At 41.7% G+C, this 22,167-nt stretch overlaps 1 protein-coding gene across 1 annotated transcript; it reads left to right on the top strand.

The window, feature by feature from the left end:
- The first annotated feature begins 4,998 nt into the window (after positions 1–4,998).
- LOC146253416 (histo-blood group ABO system transferase 2-like) lies at positions 4,999–20,886 on the top strand. The gene is made up of 9 exons (XM_084676834.1): positions 4,999–5,064; positions 7,276–7,298; positions 11,408–11,443; positions 11,682–11,735; positions 11,852–11,890; positions 11,992–12,126; positions 12,586–12,637; positions 17,742–17,999; positions 20,453–20,886. Exons 1-9 carry the CDS (start codon positions 4,999–5,001, stop codon positions 20,834–20,836), a joined length of 1,047 nt encoding a protein of 348 aa, XP_084532960.1. The 3' UTR covers positions 20,837–20,886.
- Positions 20,887–22,167: the final 1,281 nt, after the last annotated feature.

The raw sequence follows: 22,167 nt of genomic DNA, 5'->3' as shown, positions 1-22,167 counted from the left end.
ATTTTCAAATGTTGGTGGGGACAAGTACCTAGCGTCCCCCCCTAAATCTACGCCCATGCTTATAAGTAGCCTAAACAGAGCAGCGCGCAGCTACACTAGTATCGGAGATAGACGCTACCTCGGTGTAGGAGCCATCTGTACCTTTTGTTGGTTTTTCTTTTGACTGAAGGTTAAGCCTATGACCCTGCTGGTAGAACTGTGTATTAACACCTGCAAGATTGATTGGTTTCACCTCACCTGTGGGAATCAGGAGGTGACTACTAGACAAAAGCATTGGGCATTGCGTTTGGTAGAGAGCCTGTCGTATGGAACGTTGGAACTAACTTTAGAGACGCTAGCAGGCATATGGTTTTTCAATTGCGTCTGTTTTGTTTGCATCTATCCGTTTTATTTAATCGCATCAAGTTGTACCATTTACTTTATCATTGTATTTATAATTTGTGACAACACCCAAGTTTAATAAACAACTGAACTATTGGAAACTCCTACGGCGTCATATGGAAGTGACTTATTAGAGGACACTACAGTTTTGAAGAACCAGCATGCTTTGGAGAAGTCTGGAACCGCATGCTTTGGACAAGCTTGGAAACCTAGAAGAAATCCAGGAGAATGGGGATTGCTGATTTCTTGGAATACTGGACAGTTCGTTAACCTTTACCTCGACCAGTCGTGAGTACTGTTGGATTGTAAAACGGGCCGCCGTGCTCGTACACTGATGTGAACTCACGCCGCTGCGCTCATCCAAACTACTAAGTGGGCCTTTGCGCTCGCGTTTGGTTCTCCAATGGACCCTGCTGTTTAAACCCTGAAATGTAAGTTTAAGAATAAAAGCAATTAAGTTGATGTTTAACATGGCTGACAAACAGCCAAGCGAAGAATTCGTCAGCTTGCAAGCATCTGTGCAACAATCGTTAAAAGACAAGCACGAAAGGGAAGCCGATCGCCTTGAAGTCTCGAACGTTACCTAGAGTCTGTTATGGAATGGGTCAATGATGTTCAAAACGAGGACGATGAAAGGTCTGAACACGTGGAGGAAGAACGGCCAGGAGAGGAAAAGGATAAGCTGGACACAGAGGACGATATCCACCCTCAAGATAGCGTGTCCCAAACAGCGCCCAGTGTTACGCACAGCCGAAGAACGAGAAGCGCTCTCAGTGGTGCATCGCAAGCATCCTACGTAAAGGCCGAAGCCGAATGCGCGGCTATCGGAGCCAAAGTGCAAGCACTCCAAACCAAACACCTGCTTGATTTCGAGGAGGCAAAGTTAAAAGTTAAAAAGAGAAAGGGCGGAGCTTGACAGTGAACTTGCTGCTGCAGAAGCTAAGGCTAGAGTATACAGAGAGGCCAAGGAAGAGCGCTCATTGCCTAGCCTACCAGGGTATCGTACACCACCAGAGTACATCCCAGTAAGGCCTGGGAGAACCCGTCATGGGGACACTTCAGCTCCTCCAACTGGAACTCAAACTCTCTCTGCGCAAACCGCACGCACACCGCCTGTTTTGAAAAGACAAACTGAGATCACTGAAATGTTAGTGAAACAGCAAGTGATGGCACTTCTCCCAAACATAGAAATCCCCATCTTTGATGGTGACCCGCTACAATACAGGACATTCACGAAAGCATTTGAACAGTGTGTTGAAAAGAAAACCAACGATATGAGTGAAAGACTGTACTACCTACAACAATATACAAGGGGTCAGCCCAGAAACCTTGTTGGCAGCCTACTGCACATGGATCCTGCTGTTGCATATGCGTAGGCTAAAGAACAGCTTGAGTACAACTTTGGAAACTGCTTTAAGGTTACATCAGCTTACATGAACAAAGCCTTGAACTGGCCACCCGTCAAGCCAGAAGATGGCAGAGAGCTAAGATCCTATGCTCTTTTTCTACGTAGCTGTTACAACACTATGCAAGACATTGATGGTTTGAGGGAACTCGAAAACTCCACCAACCTAAAGCTCATTGTATCTAAATTACCATTCAGGATGAAAGACAAATTGCGAACCACTGTGTGTAGCTTGCAGGATAAAACCAAACATAGAGCAACATTTAAGGACTTGCTTGAATTTACCGAAAGGCAATCAAGAGCAATGCTTGATCCGATTTTTGGTGACATACAAACCCCAACTGAGAATAAAGTTCCAAAACCCAAACCACAAAACCCTGTTACAAGATCCAATACAAGTAGTAGATTCTCCAGCATTGCTACTACAGTTGCCCAAGTACCTGTACTTAAAGGGAATGAATCATTGGAAAACAAGCAGAAAACGAATGCCTTTGAACTGCCTTGTTTATTCTGTGAAAGACATTTGTGTTTCAGAAGAAACCAAAAAAGGAAAGAATCGAATTCCTGAAAACAAATGGAATGTGCTTTGGTTGTCTGACCAAAGGACATGTAAGCAAAACCTGCAAATGTAGAATGAAATGTGAAACATGCTCTTTACTACACCCAACAATTCTACACATTCATACCAGAAGGGAGAAAGATTGGAACAAAGGTGACCAAGTCCGAACTGGAAATAAACCGCTGAATAGCACTGTGGTGTCTGTGGAAGATGATGACCCAATGGGGGCCGGTCAGTCAAAGCAATGCACTCTTGCCATTGTACCAGTGAGAGTTAAGATGTCAAATTCAGACGCACTGTTAAACACACATGCGTTTTTGGATCCAGGTAGCTCTGCTACGTTTTGTACAGATTCACTAAAAAGAAAATTGAATGCCACCAGTAAACACGTCTCAATTCTGCTGTGCACGATGGGACAGGAGAAAAGGGTCCACAGTAGTATAGTCAGCGGTATGGAAGGCCTGCTGTACCATAAGCTCCCAGAGGTCTACACACAATCAAAATGACCTGTTTCAAAACAGCACATACCCACTCAACACTCCATAAACAAGTGGAAATATCTACAGGAAGTGACAATTCCACAATTGGATGCCGACATTGAGTTGTTGATTGGCATAATGATGATTGATTGAATGATGGAAAGTTCAAAGGAACTAGGAAAAAGGCCATTACTACTTACCGTTACCGTTTAAAGATGATAATGTGACTATGCCAAACAACTATCAACAGGCACAGCAGCGTGTCATGTCACTAAAAAGGAAATTGGAAAAGAATGAACAATATCATAAAGAATATGCAACCTTTTTAGAAGCAGTGATCAAAAAGGGACATACAGAAGTGGTGCCATGTGACGAGTTGGAAACACAATGCGGAAATAAGTGGTACATTCCACATCACGGAGTACACCACCCAAAGATGGGTTCACTGAGAGTCGTCTTTGATTGCTCAGCATCCTTTGAGGGAACATCCTTGAACAGCAAATTGATCCATGGTCCGAACCTCACCAGCAACCTTGTTCCTATCCAATTCCTATGGTGGCCAAATGGCGACACAAAACAACAGTTACAGGAATACAGAATGACCGTACATTTATTCGAGGCAACATCCTCACCAAGTTGTGCTAGTTTTGCGCTACACAAACTGCTGAGGACTTTCTGGACCCCTTTCTGCCTGAAACCACCTGCCTGTGGCCACTGAATCTGATGCTATGATGTTGTGCAAAGAGCTCAAAACGGCCTGCTCAATGAGAGGCTTTAGATTGCACAAATGGATCATTAACAGCAGAACAGTGCTGATGTCCATTCCACAGGCAGACAGAGCAAGGGAGGTCAAGGATCTAGATCTGGAATACAGTGAACTTCCAACAGAAAAAAGTATTGGCAAACAGTGGCAAATTGAGAGAGACAAACTCACATTCGCAGTGAGCCTGAAAGGGCAGCCAAGTACACAAAGGGGAATACTGTCCGTCATGTCCTCTGTCTTCGACCCTCTCGACTTTATCTGTCCATTCATTCTAACTGCTAAAAACATTCTACAGGACCTCTGCAAGCACAGTTACGCCTGGGACAAAGAGCTACCAGACCACTATGTCAAGCTGTGGCAAGAATGGATGGCAGGGTTAAGTCACATCAAAGAGCTCAGTGTAGACCGATGCTTTAAACCAAAGGGCTTTGGTCCATTAATATCTGCCCAACTTCATCACTTTAGTGACGCCTTTGAAAGTGGCTATGGATGTGTCACATAATTCAGACTCAAAAATGCAAAGAAGGAAGTGCACACCGCATTTCTAATGGAGAAATCACGCATTGCACCATTGAAACAAACCATAATGCCAAGACTGGAACTCACTGCAGCGATGTTAGCAGCTCGCATGGATGGACTGCTGAAAGCAGCATTGCAGCTTAAACTGGAGAATTCAGTATTTTGGACTGACAGTACATCAACGTTGAAATACATTCAGAATGAGAACAAAAGATTCAAAACATTTGTGGCAAACAGTGAACACAGAGAAACAACACAAATCAAACAGTGGAGATACATTTGCACCAAACGAAACCCAGAAGATTGTGCTTCCCGTGGTCTTAAAGCCAACACACTTCTGAACTCACACACTTGGCTGAATGGCCCAGAGTTTCTCAGAGATAACGAATCAGAATGGCCCAATTCTGACCTCGTTTTACAAACATGTGATGATGATGCAGAAGTGAGAAAAGGTGTTCTCATCTTGAATGTAGTTGTTAAATCACAACACAATCCAACCCATGAATTCATACAGTATCACTCAAAGTGGAACAAACTCACCGGAGCGGTAGCAAGGCTTCTTAAGCTCAAAGACATACTCTTGCACCTAAGCCAGAAAAGAAAGGAAATACTAACCAACATGAGTGTAAAGAACTCAGATGCAGAGACACGATACCTGGTGAACAGAAAAATGCAAACAGCTAGGAAATGCATGAAGGCACAACCCCTCACACTGGATGATGTCAAAAGAGCAGAGAAGTCAGTCGTATGCTTCATCCAAATGGAAGAATTTCCAGATGAAATCGAAACATTACAAATGGAAGGTGCTCACGTAAGTCGTCAGAGCCATATTCGCAAGCTTGATCCTATTCTGCAGGATGGACTTCTTCGTACAGGAGGTAGATTAAGCAGAATGTCTGTGCCAGAGGACCAGAAACATCCCATGGTCCTTCCAAAGCGCCACCACGTGTCCAAACTGGTACTGAAACACATACATGAACAACTAGGCCATTGTGGGCGAAACCATATGCTGTCCAAACTGCAACAGCGCTACTGGATTCCTACAGCAAGCTCCCTGGCCAGAAAGATCCGCTCTGAGTGTGTGTTCTGCAGACTCTTACATTCCCACCTAGGAGAGCAAAAGATGGCAGACTTGCCGAAAGAAAGAACAACACCGGATCTACCACCCTTCACTTAAGTTGGAGCAGATTACTTTGGCCCCTTAACAGTCAAAAGAGCAGGTTTGGATGTAAATTTTGGGGCGTGGCAAAGATACAGACCAGAGCCAAAAAGGGCGGTCCCTGGTCCTACGTCAATTTGCAAAAACGTTAAACTTATTTTTTGTGAGGGTGGCCCCTAATCAGTGGCGGAACTAGAGTTTTAAACATGGTGGCCAAGGGGTTACCAAGGCTACTTCAGGGGGTCCATAGTCCAGAGTCTTGAGTCACTGTTTTCATTTATATATACAGCATAATCTGGGTCTATAAGTGCTGGAACATCATAAATATTTTTTGGAAAAAAAGCTCAAGCACCAGGGACTTATAATAGCATTTCTGTGTTACAGAAATAACACAGTGCATAGTTTATTTACAAAACAAAGTGAATTTACACCCCCCCAAAAAGCAGAAATGGACTTGAAAAATATAAATAACTTGGTGCCCAACCAAGCCAATAAAGCCAAGTCACTCATTTAGTGGCAGAATCCATTGTTATGTCTACAAAATTATTTTAGATATACTATAGGTTGAGCTCACTTGCAAATCCTGAGGATAGCCTACTGTGGCAGACCTTTCTATGTGACAATGGACAAGGGTGTTTTGTCCCTCGGGAGTTGCCGTAGGCTTGATGGTGAACGCATTTGTGAAATCAGTGAGGCCTGTTCAAATAACGATGTCAAGAAGAGCAGTGGTAAAATACAAGTTATGAAAAGAGACCGCGTCCGTGTCTTTTTGTCCACATGATCATATACAATTAGACCTAAAACAAACTTACAAAGAGCTCGGTTACACTACCAAAGTTGAATTAGTAATGTTGTTAGCAATGCTAGCGTTATTTTGCTAGAGATAGCTAGCCTATAACATTTCACTGGGTCTTGCAGCTGTTCGATTGAGAAGGGAAAACAAACTTACAAAGAGCTCGGTTACACTACCAAAGTTGAATTAGTAATGTTGTTAGCAATGCTAGCGTTATTTTGCTAGAGATAGCTAGCCTATAACATTTCACTGGGTCTTGCAGCTGTTCGATTGAGAAGGGAAAACAAACTTACAAAGAGCTCGGTTACACTACCAAAGTTGAATTAGTAATGTTGTTAGCAATGCTAGCGTTATTTTGCTAGAGATAGCTAGCCTATAACATTTCACTGGGTCTTGCAGCTGTTCGATTGAGAAGGGAAAACAAACTTACAAAGAGCTCGGTTACACTACCAAAGTTGAATTAGTAATGTTGTTAGCAATGCTCGCGTTATTTTGCTAGAGATAGCTAGCCTATAACATTTCACTGGGTCTTGCAGCTGTTCGATTGAGAAGGGAAAACAAACTTACAAAGAGCTCGGTTACACTACCAAAGTTGAATTAGTAATGTTGTTAGCAATGCTAGCGTTATTTTGCTAGAGATAGCTAGCCTATAACATTTCACTGGGTCTTGCAGCTGTTCGATTGAGAAGGGTCCAAATGCAGTGCTCCCTCCTCAGGCCCCTCTAAACCGGAACTCTCTCCTCAGGCCCCTGAAGCCGGAACTCTCTCCTCAGGCCCCTTTTTTCATGTGTATCCGAGGTATTAGCGCCACCGCTGGTCGGAGGATATGGTAGGCTATTTATATTAATAGGCTAACCTACATTGAACTTCGGTTTTAGCATAAGCAGAGAATGTCTAATATAGAGAGAACTGCCACTCTCTGGAAACTTCCGGGTTCTGAACTGGTTGAAATTCCATGTGAGTGCAGAATGAATGGAGGTCTATGGAGCGGTACCCCTCAAAATCCACTTTTCTCAGGATATAATTTTTTGTCCAGTAATTTGAATTCTGAATTCGAAAGGGGAGGCCAAAAAAATACACACTGCCGGGTTTTAGATTTTTTGAAAGTCGCCTTTCTGTTCTAAAAAGCTTTTGAAAATGTCATTGACGTCATACACATCGTACGACCAGAGCTACTGCTTGACGGCAAGCTCTGGTCACTTACTTTTTTCTTTCAGGGCATCGACAACGCAGCTGACAGGTTAGGCTCTCCCTGTCAATACACATGCTAGAAAGAGTTCTGGCTTGCTAATGTTGTTGCTAATGTTGCTTATGCTCTGACATTCTGATTCCGCTTCGGATGCCATCAAGCGGGAGCTCTGGTCGTATCAGTCCTTCACTAACCAATCAGCATTTATTAGCAGAATGCTAGCGTGTTATGTGCAACAACGACTCACCATGTAAGAAATCAAAAGGACGTGAGTACTCGTTCATTCAACTTTCGACCTATAATCCATGTTGAACATGCACAAACTACAATCAAATCGGAGATTTTTCAACGACAATTAGGCGAAAGAGACAAATGTAGCCGTTTAGCTCCATAGACTCCCATTCAACATGCACTCGCTCGCGATCACCCCCAGTGGAACTCTGGTGGAACTGCAGCCAAATTCGGTACAATGGGGCTTAATAGGGAGTGGCAAGGCTCTCCTTAAACAGGCTCTGGCATAAGTCAATAGTGTTTAACAAAGCGGAAATTAGCATTGCGGCTAGCGTTAGGTACAGAGTTCTAAATTAACACCCGCCAAATGCGGGCTAAATTTCATTTTCATAATAAAAACTCGCTAGCCAGTTTGGCCGGTGATAGCCTAAATGAGGCATTTCATCAACGATACATAAGGCTATGTTCTCGGCATGGTTATTGTTAATTTATCCCCCTGCAGTAGCCTAAATTTCCCATGAACACCGTGCCGTAATCCTACGTTATTGGAATATGAAATATATGTTTAGTGCTATTACACATCTTTATGATTGAAGTGGTAATTGATGAAGCAACATTTAACATAAATACAAGGATGGATATTGATTTCAGATTAAGAGAGTAGTGTTGTTTGTATTATCAACGTTAAAAAATGAATTATTTCAGAGCCGGCTCTTGTTGCCGTGGAAACAATAAACAATAACACGAGCCAGCTATTGCTGCTGCAAATGACCAACGGAAAAAATGTGATATTCTATAATGACCACTAGATGACGCTAAACTGCCAAACCTATTTTCTATGCTTGCCAGGGTTAGAACAGTGATCATGTTTGTAATGTTAGCAATACGTAACGCTAGCCGCAATGCTAATTTCCGCTTTGTTAAACATTATTGACTTATGCTAAAACCGAAGTTCAATGTAAGGTAGCCTATTAATATAAATAGCCTACAGTATCCTCCGACCAGCGGTGGCGCTAATACCTCGGATACACATGAAAAAAGGGGCCTGAGGAGAGAGTTCCGGCTCTAGGGGCCTGAGGAGAGAGTTCCGGTTTAGAGGGGCCTGAGGAGGGAGCACTGCATTTGGACCCTATTGGTTCGATTAACTGAAGTTATTATGAAATGTTATGTTCTATTAGCCATTTGCCTACTTTAGCAAGTCACTGTATTTCCAAGCCCTGATAGTGTATCTGAAACGACACGGTAGCCTAAATAATTCCTCTTTCAAGTTATAAGCCCCCGTTCAAGTGTTAAGCATTAGCTGCACGGTCTGATCTTGAGACAGACACTTTTTTGTTCTAAAACCGGATAATAAACTGCTTCAAAATTGAAGCCGCACAAGCATATGAAAACAACTGTAAAATCGGAGTACAATTACTGACTGTCTGTTTGTCTGTTATTGGAGACGAAGGTCTAACATGAACTTACACAGCTACTGTAGGCTAATCAACATAACCCCAATGCAAACCTTAAAACTTACTTCAAATATTATGCCTTTTTCAATCGCGAAGAGAGCTTGTGGAGCTGTGGAAACATTCTCTATTCTGCTGTCTGTTCTTAATCTTCTATATCTCGCAACAAACATGTCTCTTCGATTTGTATAATACACCGTAACGCAGAAAAATAAATGATTTTTTCAACAAGAGGTAAAATTAGATGTCAATCAGCATCACATTTCCAGCAGCAAATTACATTTTGGGGTGGCACCCGGGGTGGCCAATCAGATGTCAGGGGTGTCCAGTGCCACCCTGGACACCCCTCCGGCTCCGCTACTGCCCCTAATAAGAATTTCTAATAGATTGCAAGTAATGATGTCCCACTCATCTGATACAAACTTTGAGGATAAATGTGAGAAACTTGAAAAATGGTGTTCGAATGGGTGCAGGGATGTAGCCTGGCTCTGCCCTCCTACGTACTTCCGCTCAATTTGGATTTAGCTTCAGTAGTAGGTCTGGGAGTTAGGCTCTGAAGCATAGAGTTAATGTAACTAGAGACAGCTACTTCTGTCTTCCAAAATGGCGTCCCCATTCATTTCTATGAAAAGTGCTCAGTGGCGCAGTGAGGCAAGCGAGAGCTCCTAATGGGCCGCGCCATCTTTCCAGACCGACTCGTCCGGTCTTGCGCAGAAGCTTGTTCCTAGCTCCGAAACTCATGTATGCTTGCAACTAGCTGTATACGTCAGACTTTGCGACAACCAGTCGCGAGCTTGTGAGCTGGAGCTAAGGCATTGCAGAAAACTGTCAGAATGTGGTACAAGTCCGATCAAGAAGCAGATAGCCTACATGTGAACTTTACGAAAATCAATATTAGTACTGTAGTATTATACGTGCAGGGCCTATTCGTTGTTCTTTTTGCTTCGTGTTTATAGTTTAACTGCTTATGTATTGTGTCGGATAAATAAACTGTAAACCTGAATATCTGGCTCCGTCGTTGTTCTAGCTTTGCAAAGCAAATCAAGCCTATACCTTTAACTAATATAATAATGATGAGTGTTGTTTACTATTACTAGCTTGTTGTTAATGCCATAGTTGTGGTGTTAACTGACTTAAAGTTCTAACAATATAACGACCATAACAATATTGACGTTATCAGACATGATTTATTCATCTTTGTCTTTGCCTCAGAATAACATGTCAACAAAATATAATGACGCCGTAACATGCCACGATATAATCTAACATATTATTATAGATATTAACTAATTATATTAGGCCATAATTACGTTTGTCATGCCATGAGCATAATAGCGTTCATTACAAAATCTGTTAAATCTGCTTGAAAATAACTGAAATTAACTCTACAAACAACCGTCATGTATGTGCAACCATTTGTAAAACGTGCTACAATAAAGGCAGGCAGCTGTAGATTATCAAATCCTTTCTCCTTGTTCTCATTCAGCTCAGGTAAATCAGCGATTTGCTGATGCTCCTTTTTGTGCTCGTTAATTGTTCGTATCCGCGAGCACGTTTCCAGGCAACTTTTCTTGACGTAAGCAAATAAATTGGCTGCTAGTTTACCCATTTCGGATTGGTTTCAATCTTAGCAAAAGTCAGGAAAAATCATTCTATGCAAAAGCTAGTAGTTTGAGCCAGGTTCGAGAATCGAACAAAAATTATTGGGGGAGATAGTTTTAGATATGTTGACTGGAGTTAATAGAATAAAAACGACCCGACAAGTCGGGTGGAAAATCGGAAATGCAAAACCACCTACATCCACCGGGGCTGTTGCCTCAAGCCGAGAGTCGAGAGGTGGGGGCTTGCTCTGAAGTCGGTTTCCAGAAAAAAATAAAATTGTCGGTCCAATCAGCGAACAGAGAGAGTGGCTGAGAACGATGACGTTAATGTCGTGCGCTAGTTTGAGTTGTAGTTCAGTCATGTCGGCGGAGAAAGATGTGAGCGAAGCTATTAGGTCCGTTGTGGCAACGCTGCCGAATATCCATAAATTAAAGTCGGAGCAAGGACAATCCTTGCTGAGTTTTGTTGGTGGCCATGATGTTGTGGCCCCGGGAAAAGTTTGATTTTCCAGCTACGACAACTAGCTCCGTTACAGTAGTGGTGAAGGAGTTGGCTAAGGCGAACGCTTGCGATTGGTTATGGCAAATCAGAGTGGCTCTGGGCAGATCCAATAGTTTTAAACTTCAACAGAGGACCCGCCTTCAAGGAAGTTAACGTTTGTCAATGGAGCGATCCCAGACCCTCTGTACAAATGTAATGTACGAGGGTCTGGTTAGGACCAGGCTAGCAGGGATGCTCTGGAGATCGGAATAAGTTGAATTTATATTTTATTCAAATAATAAACAGAAAACACCATACTCCATCTCTGCAAACAAAACAGAAAAATTAAATGAATGAATGACCAAGTAACTGTTACTCCTTGTTGTCTTTTCAAAGGTACTACTGTCCACAACAGTCTTTTAACGTCCCATGGTAAGAGAATGTCCTCTGTCACATTCCCTAAAAGAATGTGTCACACAATCTGCCTGTATCTGCTTTACAGTTTCTGTCTGATATGAACTGGAATTACCACATCTAAATGTCAATGTTTACATGTTTCTACTAATCCAGTTAAACTGTTTTTTTTTTACGGTACTTTAAGTCTACACAAACTGGTCCAGCAAGTTGTTAAATCTACGTGTATTCTCATGTCATCTCAATTCTGATTCAGTGAGACCTCTAGCAAGTGTCATGAGAGTGCATCACAGATTGTCTTGAAGGAAGGGTAAGCCTGTTACTTACTGCCCCCGGGATTTGAATTGAATACACCACATTCTTCATCGGCGATGTGAATAAAAGAGTGATGACTTAATTCTAAATCTAAACATTTTTAAATGTCAGACAGGACCATACAAGTCAAGCTAGGATAATGGAACCAAAGTAAGTAGCTCTCATAACCCCTCAACTTCATCTTCACTACTGCACTACTTGGTGTGCTAAATATTTCAGACGTTTTCAAGTTCTGTCTTTGTCCCCTGCAGACGACCAGATGTGTTGACCATCACCCCATGGCTGGCACCTATAGTCTGGGAAGGGACCTTCGACATGGCTATTATTAACGAGTCTTTCAAGTTTTACAATGGGACCATAGCAACCACTGTGTTTGCAGTTGCCAAGTAAGTGATCTCCATTTTGCTTTGATTATAGGTTGTAAACTTGTCTTTGCCCGTTATCTTCTTAATGCTTTCAACTGTTTCTTTCATGCACTCACTGAATATGCAGTCTAGGTAGACTAGACTATTTTTACTTGCTACTTGTCCATGTAAAATAGGGTTACTTTTTAGCAACCCCTCAAAATCCTCTATATTTTCTCATGTGTATGGTATGAGTATAATAATGACTGTCAGGGTGTTTCAGAAAGTTGACTTTTCCATATTTTCCATACTGTAGTTTATGAAATTGTTCTATATCAATGATAAAACTCTGAGCAGGCCTTACACACCACGTCTGGATTACAAAGTATTTATCACAACAGTACAGCTTTTACAATGTAACATTCCACAACACACTGTAAAACAAATGACTGTAACATATCTACATCAAGTTACTATTAATTTTCCCTTCTCTTCATTCAGATACACTCGTTACCTGCAAGACTTCTTGGAGACAGCAGAAAAGCACTACATGGTGAAATAAGTTATTATCTGAGTTATATAAAGGATGATAATATAAATATAAAACATAATAAGATAATGTCCTTTATCAGTTGATATTGGACACCTCGAAGGGAATTATCCCGCTTATACCATGGTCACTTGCCAACAATCTTTTTAACAAACATTAATATATGTTTTCCGGCGTTTTGCAAAATAAATCTAAAATGTTTTAACGTTAGCCTACTCTGATATTTTATAGTCCGCTCAGCTAATAGAACCAACACCGGCTTTCCCTTGGCTGAGCTATTAGCCCAAAAGCTAACGTTATGCTAGCAAGATTCAGAGGCATTAACATTGTGTACGGTTGACAAACAGTAAATATAATTTTACAGTATGTTTGACAATAAGATTTGCTAGCTAACTGGCCATGTCACTGTCCCTAAATCAATATCAAGATTTTCACTAACAAAGTATCGGCCATACTAATCTCCTCAAAAAAAGTTCGGAAACATTATTTTGGTCGATTATTCCTCCCCTTAAATAATACCTAGAATGGATTTTAGTTTGTAGATTTTAGTGTGTAGTCTAGCTAAAACGTACACCAAAGTAGGAAAGAAAAATAGCGGACCAGATGAGCTTTCATTTTGAAAAGTAGAGACATGAGACGGGAGGGCATGAGACTTGAGGGCATGAGACGGAAAGGCTTGTATTTTATACCGTTGGAAGGCCTGATTAGTCACCTTTACAACGAGGTACAACTTGTAAGGATCGTGCATTCGTGGAATGAGCAACACAGCTAACTGTGTGGGTAGCGGCCCAAATTATTTTGCCAAAATCCACTGCAATATTCTTCTGTTGGTATTCACGCTCGTTTTGAATTGCTTGGTAGATTGGATGATTGCACTCTTCCACAGTAATAAGGAAAAAACAATACATATTGGCCATTTTTACACTTTATACATTTTACACCGTCAGGGACCTCAGTAGCGTGTGGAAGATCCATACGCAGCCACAACAGCTTGGCACCTCCTCCTTATGCTGGTCACCATTCTGGTCAAACACTGCTGCAGGATGGCATCCCATTCCTCAACCAGGATTTGTCGCAAGCCAGCCAACACGTTTGTGTTGGTAACTCTGGCACATACAGCACGCCCAAGGTGATCCCACAAGTATTCAATTGGGTTGAGGTCTGGACTCACGGCAGGCCATTCCATCCTCTCCACTCCCAAATTCTGGAGGTACTCTGTGATGATCCTGCCTCTGTGGGGGCCAGCGTTGTCATCCTGGAGGATGGAGTTAGGTCCCAGATTCTGGAGATATAGGATCGCCACTGACTCCAATATCTCATTCCGATATATCACTGCATTGAGATTTCCTTCAATGATGACAAGTTCTGTTTTGCCTGTGAAAGAGATACCACCCCACACCATGACACTGCCGCCATTGAAAGGTGTCACGCGATCTATGCAGCAATCTGCATAGCGTTCTCCACGCCGTCTTCATACTTTGATGCTGCCATCCAGCTTCCGCAGACAGAACCTTGATTCATCACTGAACATAACGTGGCCCCACATTCTTAGGTTCCACTGTCCGTGCTGTAGACACTAGCACAAACGGGCCTGACGGTGATGGGCAGTCATTGCAGGCTTCCTGGCAGCCTTATAAGCACCAAGACCGGCCATGTGCAGTCTTTTCCTCACCGTCTGATCAGAGATCTGGCTGTGGTACCTTTGTGCAAATCTTGCCTGTAAATCTCTGGAAGAAAGCCTACGGTTCCTCAGTGAAGTAAGGGTGACAAAACGGTTTTCTTGGGGTGTTGTCTGGGACGGCCACTTCGCGGTCTGTCTTTGACTTCATCAGTCTCACGGAAATTGGGTCTTAAGTTTGGAAATGGTACCAGGGCTGACACCACATAATGCTGCCACTCTGCATACCGGAACACCAGCTTCCAGTTGCCCTATTGCACGGGCCTTATCCTGAAGGGACAAACATGGCATGTTTAAGCTCGGAGCACACATAAACTCAACAAAGTTGCAGGACCCATGTCACAAGTGCTGTCAATTAGGTTAATTAACACACCTGTGGTCAATTAACACACCTGTGGTCAATTAACGTCTGTGACTGGCATACACCTGCCAGCACTTGAAGCTCTAAACGAGAGTGAATACCAAAAAAAGAATATTGCAGGGGATTTTGGCAAAAAAAATTGCGCCGCTTAGCTTTGTTGCTCATTCCACGAATGCGCGATCCTTAAATGTTGTACCTCGTTGTAAAGGTGACTAATCAGGCTTTTCAACTGTATAAAATACCAATTGGTATTATTGAAGGGGAGGAATAATCAACCGAAAAAACGTTTCCAAACTTTTTTTGAAGAGTTTAGTACTAGGCTACTCTACAGCCGCAGCCTGTGGAGCGAGTTGAATAGGAAATGGATGTGAGATGACCGCATCAAAGTTGACATTTTCTCCAAAGAGTAATTATATTTTGACAGTATGTTTAACAACAATACTAGCCAGCTATCGAGCCATGTCATTGTCCCCAAATAAAATCAAGATTTTTAAGAAGAAAATAATCGGCCATGTGTAGCTGCTCCTGTCGTGTTGGCCGCTGCCTGTCTGAAGTAGATTGACTAGCGAAGTGAATAGCAAATGGGATAGGAGATGAGCGGTTACGTGACACTGACACACTACATTCAGAAAAGTAACATTTTTCAAATAAGTTAAAATAAATATTGAAGTCACTCATTGTTGTAAATACAAGTTATCTTGTTAAAGTTTTTTTCAAAATTGTAAATGGAGGCTTTGACTCTGTCCCTGTTGTTATAGTTACTTTTTTCTGACAATCTATACAGGCTTATATACTATGTAGCCAGCGGAATAATTATAACAGTGAAAAGACAGTTTTGCTGCAGTTACGTAGTAGGTGTCTGTTATCACCCGATAATGGACACCCCTGCAGCCAATCATAATTGAGTATTCACCCAGACCATGGTATAATAAACAATGGGCCTCATTCACCAATACCACCAAGTTATTTCTTAAATTTGTTCTTAAGAAAGTTCCTAAGAAAAATCTACGCGTGATTCATGAAGTGTTCTTAAACAGCAGAATTGTTCGCAGGTGTGTTCTTAGAATGATGAATCCCAATATTTCGTAAGTTGAAAGCTCGTGCCCCGTTGCTCCTATTTAGCATTGGTAAATGCCCCGTTAATTCCCATAAAAGGGCACGATATGGCAGGGCCGTGTGCACACTCAGAGAAATTTCAAAACAATGTGGTAAAGACGGTGGAGGCCTTGACAAAAGACAGAAAACCGTAATAATAATTCTGAAGTGGAGGTACAGCTGCAAGAAGTTAGCGACAAACGACACATCATATTTAATAGCGTCAGCTGTGGATACAAAGCAGTAAATAAAACCGATTCATATACAATTACTCATGCAGTGAACGCTGTATCTGGAGAAGTGCGCAGAACTGATAAAGTGGAAAAATAAATGGTTTAACTTTAATCTGAATTCTTAAGCAAAAAAACATAGCATAGAAATTAGTTGACTGTTACAAATATCCATGAGGACTGCTCTTGGTAGCTTAAAGCGTTCCAACAGGTAGCCTACTCGTTGCTCTCTGCAAATACATCGGTATGGTCAAGGAAGATGTAATCCCTCCTCAGGGAACGATCTGCAACATTTTGCAGCAGCAATAAATACGCCATTGTGTGGTGTAGTGTTAGTGTGCGGAAAAGCCTACTTTGGGTCTATAAATACAGTGATAAGTCACTTATTATTTGATGGCAAAGTTCCCTGTTAACATATTTGATTTGAATTGAAGGCAAAGCAAGTTTACAGTTTTTTGAGTGACCCATCTCAGAGTAGCTTTATAGAATGTACGGTTACTGTATTAAAAAAGAAGACATAACATAATTGCTGCAGTAAAGGCTTCATTTGCAACAGGACAAGAAATATGCAATATAGCTTCCATTTACAGTATTACCCTAGCTCTGGCCCTTCTGAGCGCCACCACACATTCTAACTCCTCTCCCTTGTTCCACTCCTCTCCCTTGGCCTGGTACTTGTCTTCCTCTCCCTTGTCCTGGTACTTGTTTTCCTCTCCCTTGTGCAGGCATTACTGTATTCTTACTTTTGTGTGTTGCTCTATATTGCTCTTTTTACACACCAGATCAGCCCAAAGAGGTCCTCTTTACTGTCTATACCAAAGGTCATGCAATTGAAAGAACCTCAACATCTGAGAGTTTCCTAGTTGGGAATCAGCTGTGATGTACAGTATTTGCATAACTTCAGCTGTTTCTCAGTAGCAATGGAATAAAATACAGGGGATATATTTCTGTTTCAATTCACAATATAAACAGCTGTTCACTTTGACGATAGCCAATAATTTCGGTTTTGAACAAGATGTTATCTGTTTTGCTGACAGTGTGAAAGCATTGGTAAATTGGGCAGTAAAAATCGACTGGTTTGTCTTGGTTTGGTTTGTGTGTAAAAGAAGTTCAAGCATTTAAAATGTGTATTTACTCTATGCATTTTGTGTCAAAGCAACAAGAAATGTGTTAATTGTACAGCCTACACAAACGGATGTTGTGCTCACTGTTATAAGAGTTTAGGAAACTTGTTAAAGGTATTGAAAAAACTGTCAAATACTTGTAAAATACTGTATTTATAGGCCTAGCACACAATGGAAATTCCAAGTGCTTTACAAATCAGCAGAAGTATAAGTGTGTGTATTTATTAAAACAAACAAAACATTTTTGCAAAATTATGACAATTATTGGTTGGAATATTATAAAGGGGAGAAATATTCAATTTTAAATTAGAACGGACGAAAAAGGTATAACTACTTATTTTGGCAAACATTTAAGCTCTCAATTGTGCGTACGAGTACTCTTGGGTGTGCGTAACTTCTCTTCTTACCTAAGGACAAATCCCAAATAAGAAAACATTGGTGAATGCCAGAATCTTCGTGAAAAGTGGGGTTTGAGAACAAATTTGTTTGTAAGAACATTTGGTGAATGAGGCCCAATGTCTTTGAAACACCCATACTGCTTATTTGAAACAGTAAAATTAAAAGGTTTCTCGGAGAATAACCACCACTGTGAGACTCAAGCCTATGGCTCTGTTTTCAGGTGGGACTGAACGTCCACTTCTATGTTTTCACCGACCAGCCGGCAGCTGTGCCCAATGTGACTCTAGCAGCAGGCAGACAAATCAGCATCATCAAAGTGCCCAAGTTCAGTCGCTGGCAGGAGATCTCCATGAGAAGGATGGAGTTTATCCAGGTGGCTATTGAGGAGCGGATTCGCCACGAAGCAGACTACCTCTTCTGCGTGGATGTAGACATGAAGTTCCATAGCCATGTTGGGGCCGAGATCCTGGGGAAGCTGGTAAGGCTCAGACATGAGTGAGATGTTAAAATAAGTTGCTTTGGATAAACAAATTTGGCAAAATGAATACATCATATATTTGATACTTAATTCCACCAACATGCTTTCCGACGTGGAGGCAGAGTCTGGGGACGATGGGGAGGGGGCCCTTCTATCTCTGGAGCTGAGGTCGCCAAGGTGGTTGAAAAGCTCCACGGTGGCAGGGCCCCTGGGGTGGATGAGGTCCGCCCAGAGTTCCTTAAGGCTCTGGATGTTGTAGGGCTGTCTTGGTTGACGCGACTCTGCAACATTGCGTAGACATTGGGGACAGTGCCTCTGGACTGGCAGACCGGGTTGCTGGTTCCCCTCTTTAAAAAGGGGGACCGAAGGGTGTGCTCCAACTTTAGGGGGATCACATTCCTCAGCCTCCCTGGGAAGTCTATTCAGAGGTCCTGGAGAGGAGGGTCCTTCGGATTGTCAAACCTCGGATTCAGGAGTAGCAATGTGGTTTTCCTCCTGGCCGAGGAACAGTGGACCAGCTCTATACCCTGCGCAGAGTCCTGGAGGGTACATGGGAGTTCGCCCAACCAGTCTACACATTTTGTGGATTTGGAAAAGGCGTTTAACCGTGTCCCACGGGGGCTCATGTGGGGGGTGCTCGGAGAGTACGGGGTACCGAATTCCCTGATCGGGGCTGTCCGGTCCCTGTACGACCGGTGCCAGAGTTTGGTCCGCATTGCCGGTAGTAAGTCGAACTTGTTTCCGGTGAGGGTTGGACTCCGCCAGGGCTGCTCTTTGTCACCGATTCTGTTCATTACTTATATGGCTGAAATGTTTGGCGCAGACATGCAAAACTTTGGGAAATTGTGTTGGCGCATTTCCAGCGAAAATAACATTGAGATATTGGTTATGCAGAGGCTCGGATGAAGGAATTAAATAAAGACTTTTCTGGGGATTTGTACATCCGAGCACTGAGAAACTGTTGTGCTTCATTTGTTTGCTCGCCATGATGTCTCTCCAGGAAAACCCAATATCGCACTTGCCATTGCACGGTGGTAGCTCAGTTTCTCATGGGCGGGCCAGATGATCTGGGCGGGCAAAGCAGAGAGAGGGGAGGTAACCTTTCTCGTATCTACGTCACTTGGAGGAGATTTTCAAACAGAGCGTTTGAGCCTTCATTTTGTCAAAGGTGGAGAATAACACCCAGGGCTTTGTTTAGACCTATCGAAAATTCTAGCCACTGGGGGACCAAAGGCAGGCTAGGGGAACTCATATTAATGTTAAATAACCTCATAAAATGAAGTTTTCATGTCATGTCACCTTTTATAATAATAACAACATTTCATTATATTCACAAATGGTAGGAAATGGTAGTGGTAGTAGTTTAATACAGTGGACATCATTTGTGGGCATTCAACCATGATCTCAGTTTTTTTTTTCTTTTTTCTCAAGCCTACGATTACTGTCACTGGTGGTGTCAGATGTAATAAAAAATGACATGATATGATTTAATTGCTCCCCGGATAAAACTGGTATAAATTATTTCCTGAATTGAGGGATTTCATATGAGGGATAGACTTTCCTGACACTCTTTTTTCTGTGTATGTTACGCAAGTGTAACCAATGCTATTGGCTACAGGCTATTCAAGTGATATGCATGACATCCCATTACAGTTCCAATGCGTAACTGGCATTGTGGCAGCTCTCCTGAACAAAGACTTTTTGGGAAACAGGTTTTTACAGGGATCTGATCGGGATTACACAATCAAGAAGCCTCCCTGGCGGGACTGCACTAGGGTTGCAAAGGGGCAGAAGATACTCTGTACATTTCTGGAAACTTTCCAGAAACATTCCATGGGAAGTAAAGACGGGGAATTTACGGGAATTAATGGGAAATGTTGGGTAATTTATACAAACTGTATCATATACAATCATGAAACATTTTGTTTGGTCATTAAACATTATTAAACAACTGAAATGCATGCAAACTAATACAAAATATTTATTGTGATTTTAACTTTAATTGATTATTTTGTTGATCAACAAAAAAGCATCTATGTGGAGTGTCTTCAATAGCCCTGCATTATGTAGTGTGCTGTGTTAATATGATTGAGGAATACGCAGGGCTGAAATTCAACTGAATTTCTATGAAATCTGGTTCTTTAAACCACAATTATGCTGCACAATGTTTTTTTTCTAACTACATTTAAGTTTCCTGTTAAAGGCTAACCTACAATTTTGCACAGTCCAAGTTTATTCACATTTATTCCTGTAAATGTCCATATATTCCTGTTAATTCCCATGGAAAGTTACTATCTTAGAAGATTCCTGGAGTTTTGCAACCCTGATCTGGACTACACTAAGTCATGAGGTTATGAAGAACAATACCTCCCTAAAAATACACCACATTTAACAAAAATGCCCCAGTATTCAGAATCAATTTTTGACACAGGCTCTTCCCAATTGATCTCTAGGTGGGAGTTCTAAACCCCTGGCTGCACAAGAGCACCCGGGATAACTTCAGCTACGAGCGACGACTCATCTCCAAAGCTTACATCCCATATGGACAGGGGGACTACTACTACGCAGGGGGCTTCTTTGGGGGACATGTGGAGGATGTTTACAAACTGGTCACGACTTGCCGCAAAAACCTAGAAGCTGACAAATTGGTGGATGTTGAGGCTAAGTGGCAAGAAGAGAGCCATGTCAACCGTTACATGCTGCTGAACAAGCCCACCAAGGTCCTCTCCCCAGAGTACCTTTGGGATGAGGAACTGGGGTCTGGAGGCTCAGAGATCAAACTCATCCGCTACGCCACCATCCGTAAGAACATGAAGGAAGTTAGGGAGAATATCTGAGATGCAATGTGTTCTTAGCTTTCATAGTTTTTTTTTTTTTTTTTTATAAATTCAAATACTGATACTGTACCAAACATATGTTTACTTTATGCTAACATATTGAGTAATTGGAGGCCATTATTATTATTTTAAAAATAATGTAGGAAAAATGGGTTTTGTCTAATAACTGTTCATGTATTTGCCTGAATGAAGTTACTGTATTGTCTTGTGATCTTGGGAGATCCCAAGGCTCACACATGTTAACATGACATGTTAACCAAATTTATGGGGCTGCCATATTAGATTTTATAGATGGGTGTAAAAACCAAGCCGCACAAGTTATCAAATAGTTTTGATCTTTGAAACTGTCCTGTAGAGCCAGTTAAAATCGGCGGCTAGCTGCCAAACCTTTTAAAAACCTTTTATGCAACACATCTTCAATGTTATTTATGTATGTAATAATGTGCGCTGCATTGTCCCTTACAAATAAACCAATATATAAACAGAAAGTTGGGTCGTATCTCAGCAAAGTTGGATGTATTCACGCAAAAGCTCTATTCAGGATGTCAGAACCCTATTCTCAGGATGTCCAAAATGTCTTTTTTTGTGAGTCATTTGACTTGCATGGCCCTTTCATTGCTGCTTGCAGCTCTATTTGATAATTAAATTGTCTGTGTAGAGAACTGCAATGTTTTGTTTTATTATGATTTATTGCTCAAAGGCTCAGATTTCATGCCCCCATGTGGGTTGTAGATTGTAGGTTGTAGATCGTCATTGGATAAGATCAGTCATAAAGTGAACTGGTTGGAGTTGAGTTGACAAACAAATCTTCTAAGTGCCGCTTCATCCACATTTGTTTTCAAGCCTTGGAATTGCAAAAAGGAACAATAATCATGGATGGAATTGTATAGTTGACCCACAGGCTATGGCTTTGGAGCTTATACAGTAGATACATCGTGGTAGTTTAATATCACAATTAATGTTACTGGATAGGTAAACATTTTTGTACAAGGTTATAAAAAGTACCAAAAAGTGTCTAATTTTGTTTTTACATGTTATAATTTACAAACAAGGAAATAAAGCAAGTGTCATGCATGACTGGCCACCTGTTCCTGTGAGCTCACCTGTTTGAAGGACAAAACCAGCAGTGTCATTAGAAACGACCAAAACAAATAGTGCTTGACATAACAAGTCTGTCTAGTTTTTGAAGGGGAAGTTGACCAACAGTATTGGGAGCAGCAAACATTCTGTTTCCAATAAAAGACTGCTAACATAATTACAGTAAGTCAAATTATTATGCAAACTCTTGTTATCCTTCACTTGTCCCCATTGTGGACCCAAACAACACTTCA

The sequence above is a fragment of the Hypomesus nipponensis genome, chromosome 17 (assembly GCF_054491055.1).
Source record: "Hypomesus nipponensis isolate SF chromosome 17, ASM5449105v1, whole genome shotgun sequence".
Lineage (NCBI taxonomy): Eukaryota > Metazoa > Chordata > Actinopteri > Osmeriformes > Osmeridae > Hypomesus > Hypomesus nipponensis.
Note: the sequence above shows the minus strand (reverse complement) of the source record. Positions and strands in the feature narration are given on the sequence as shown.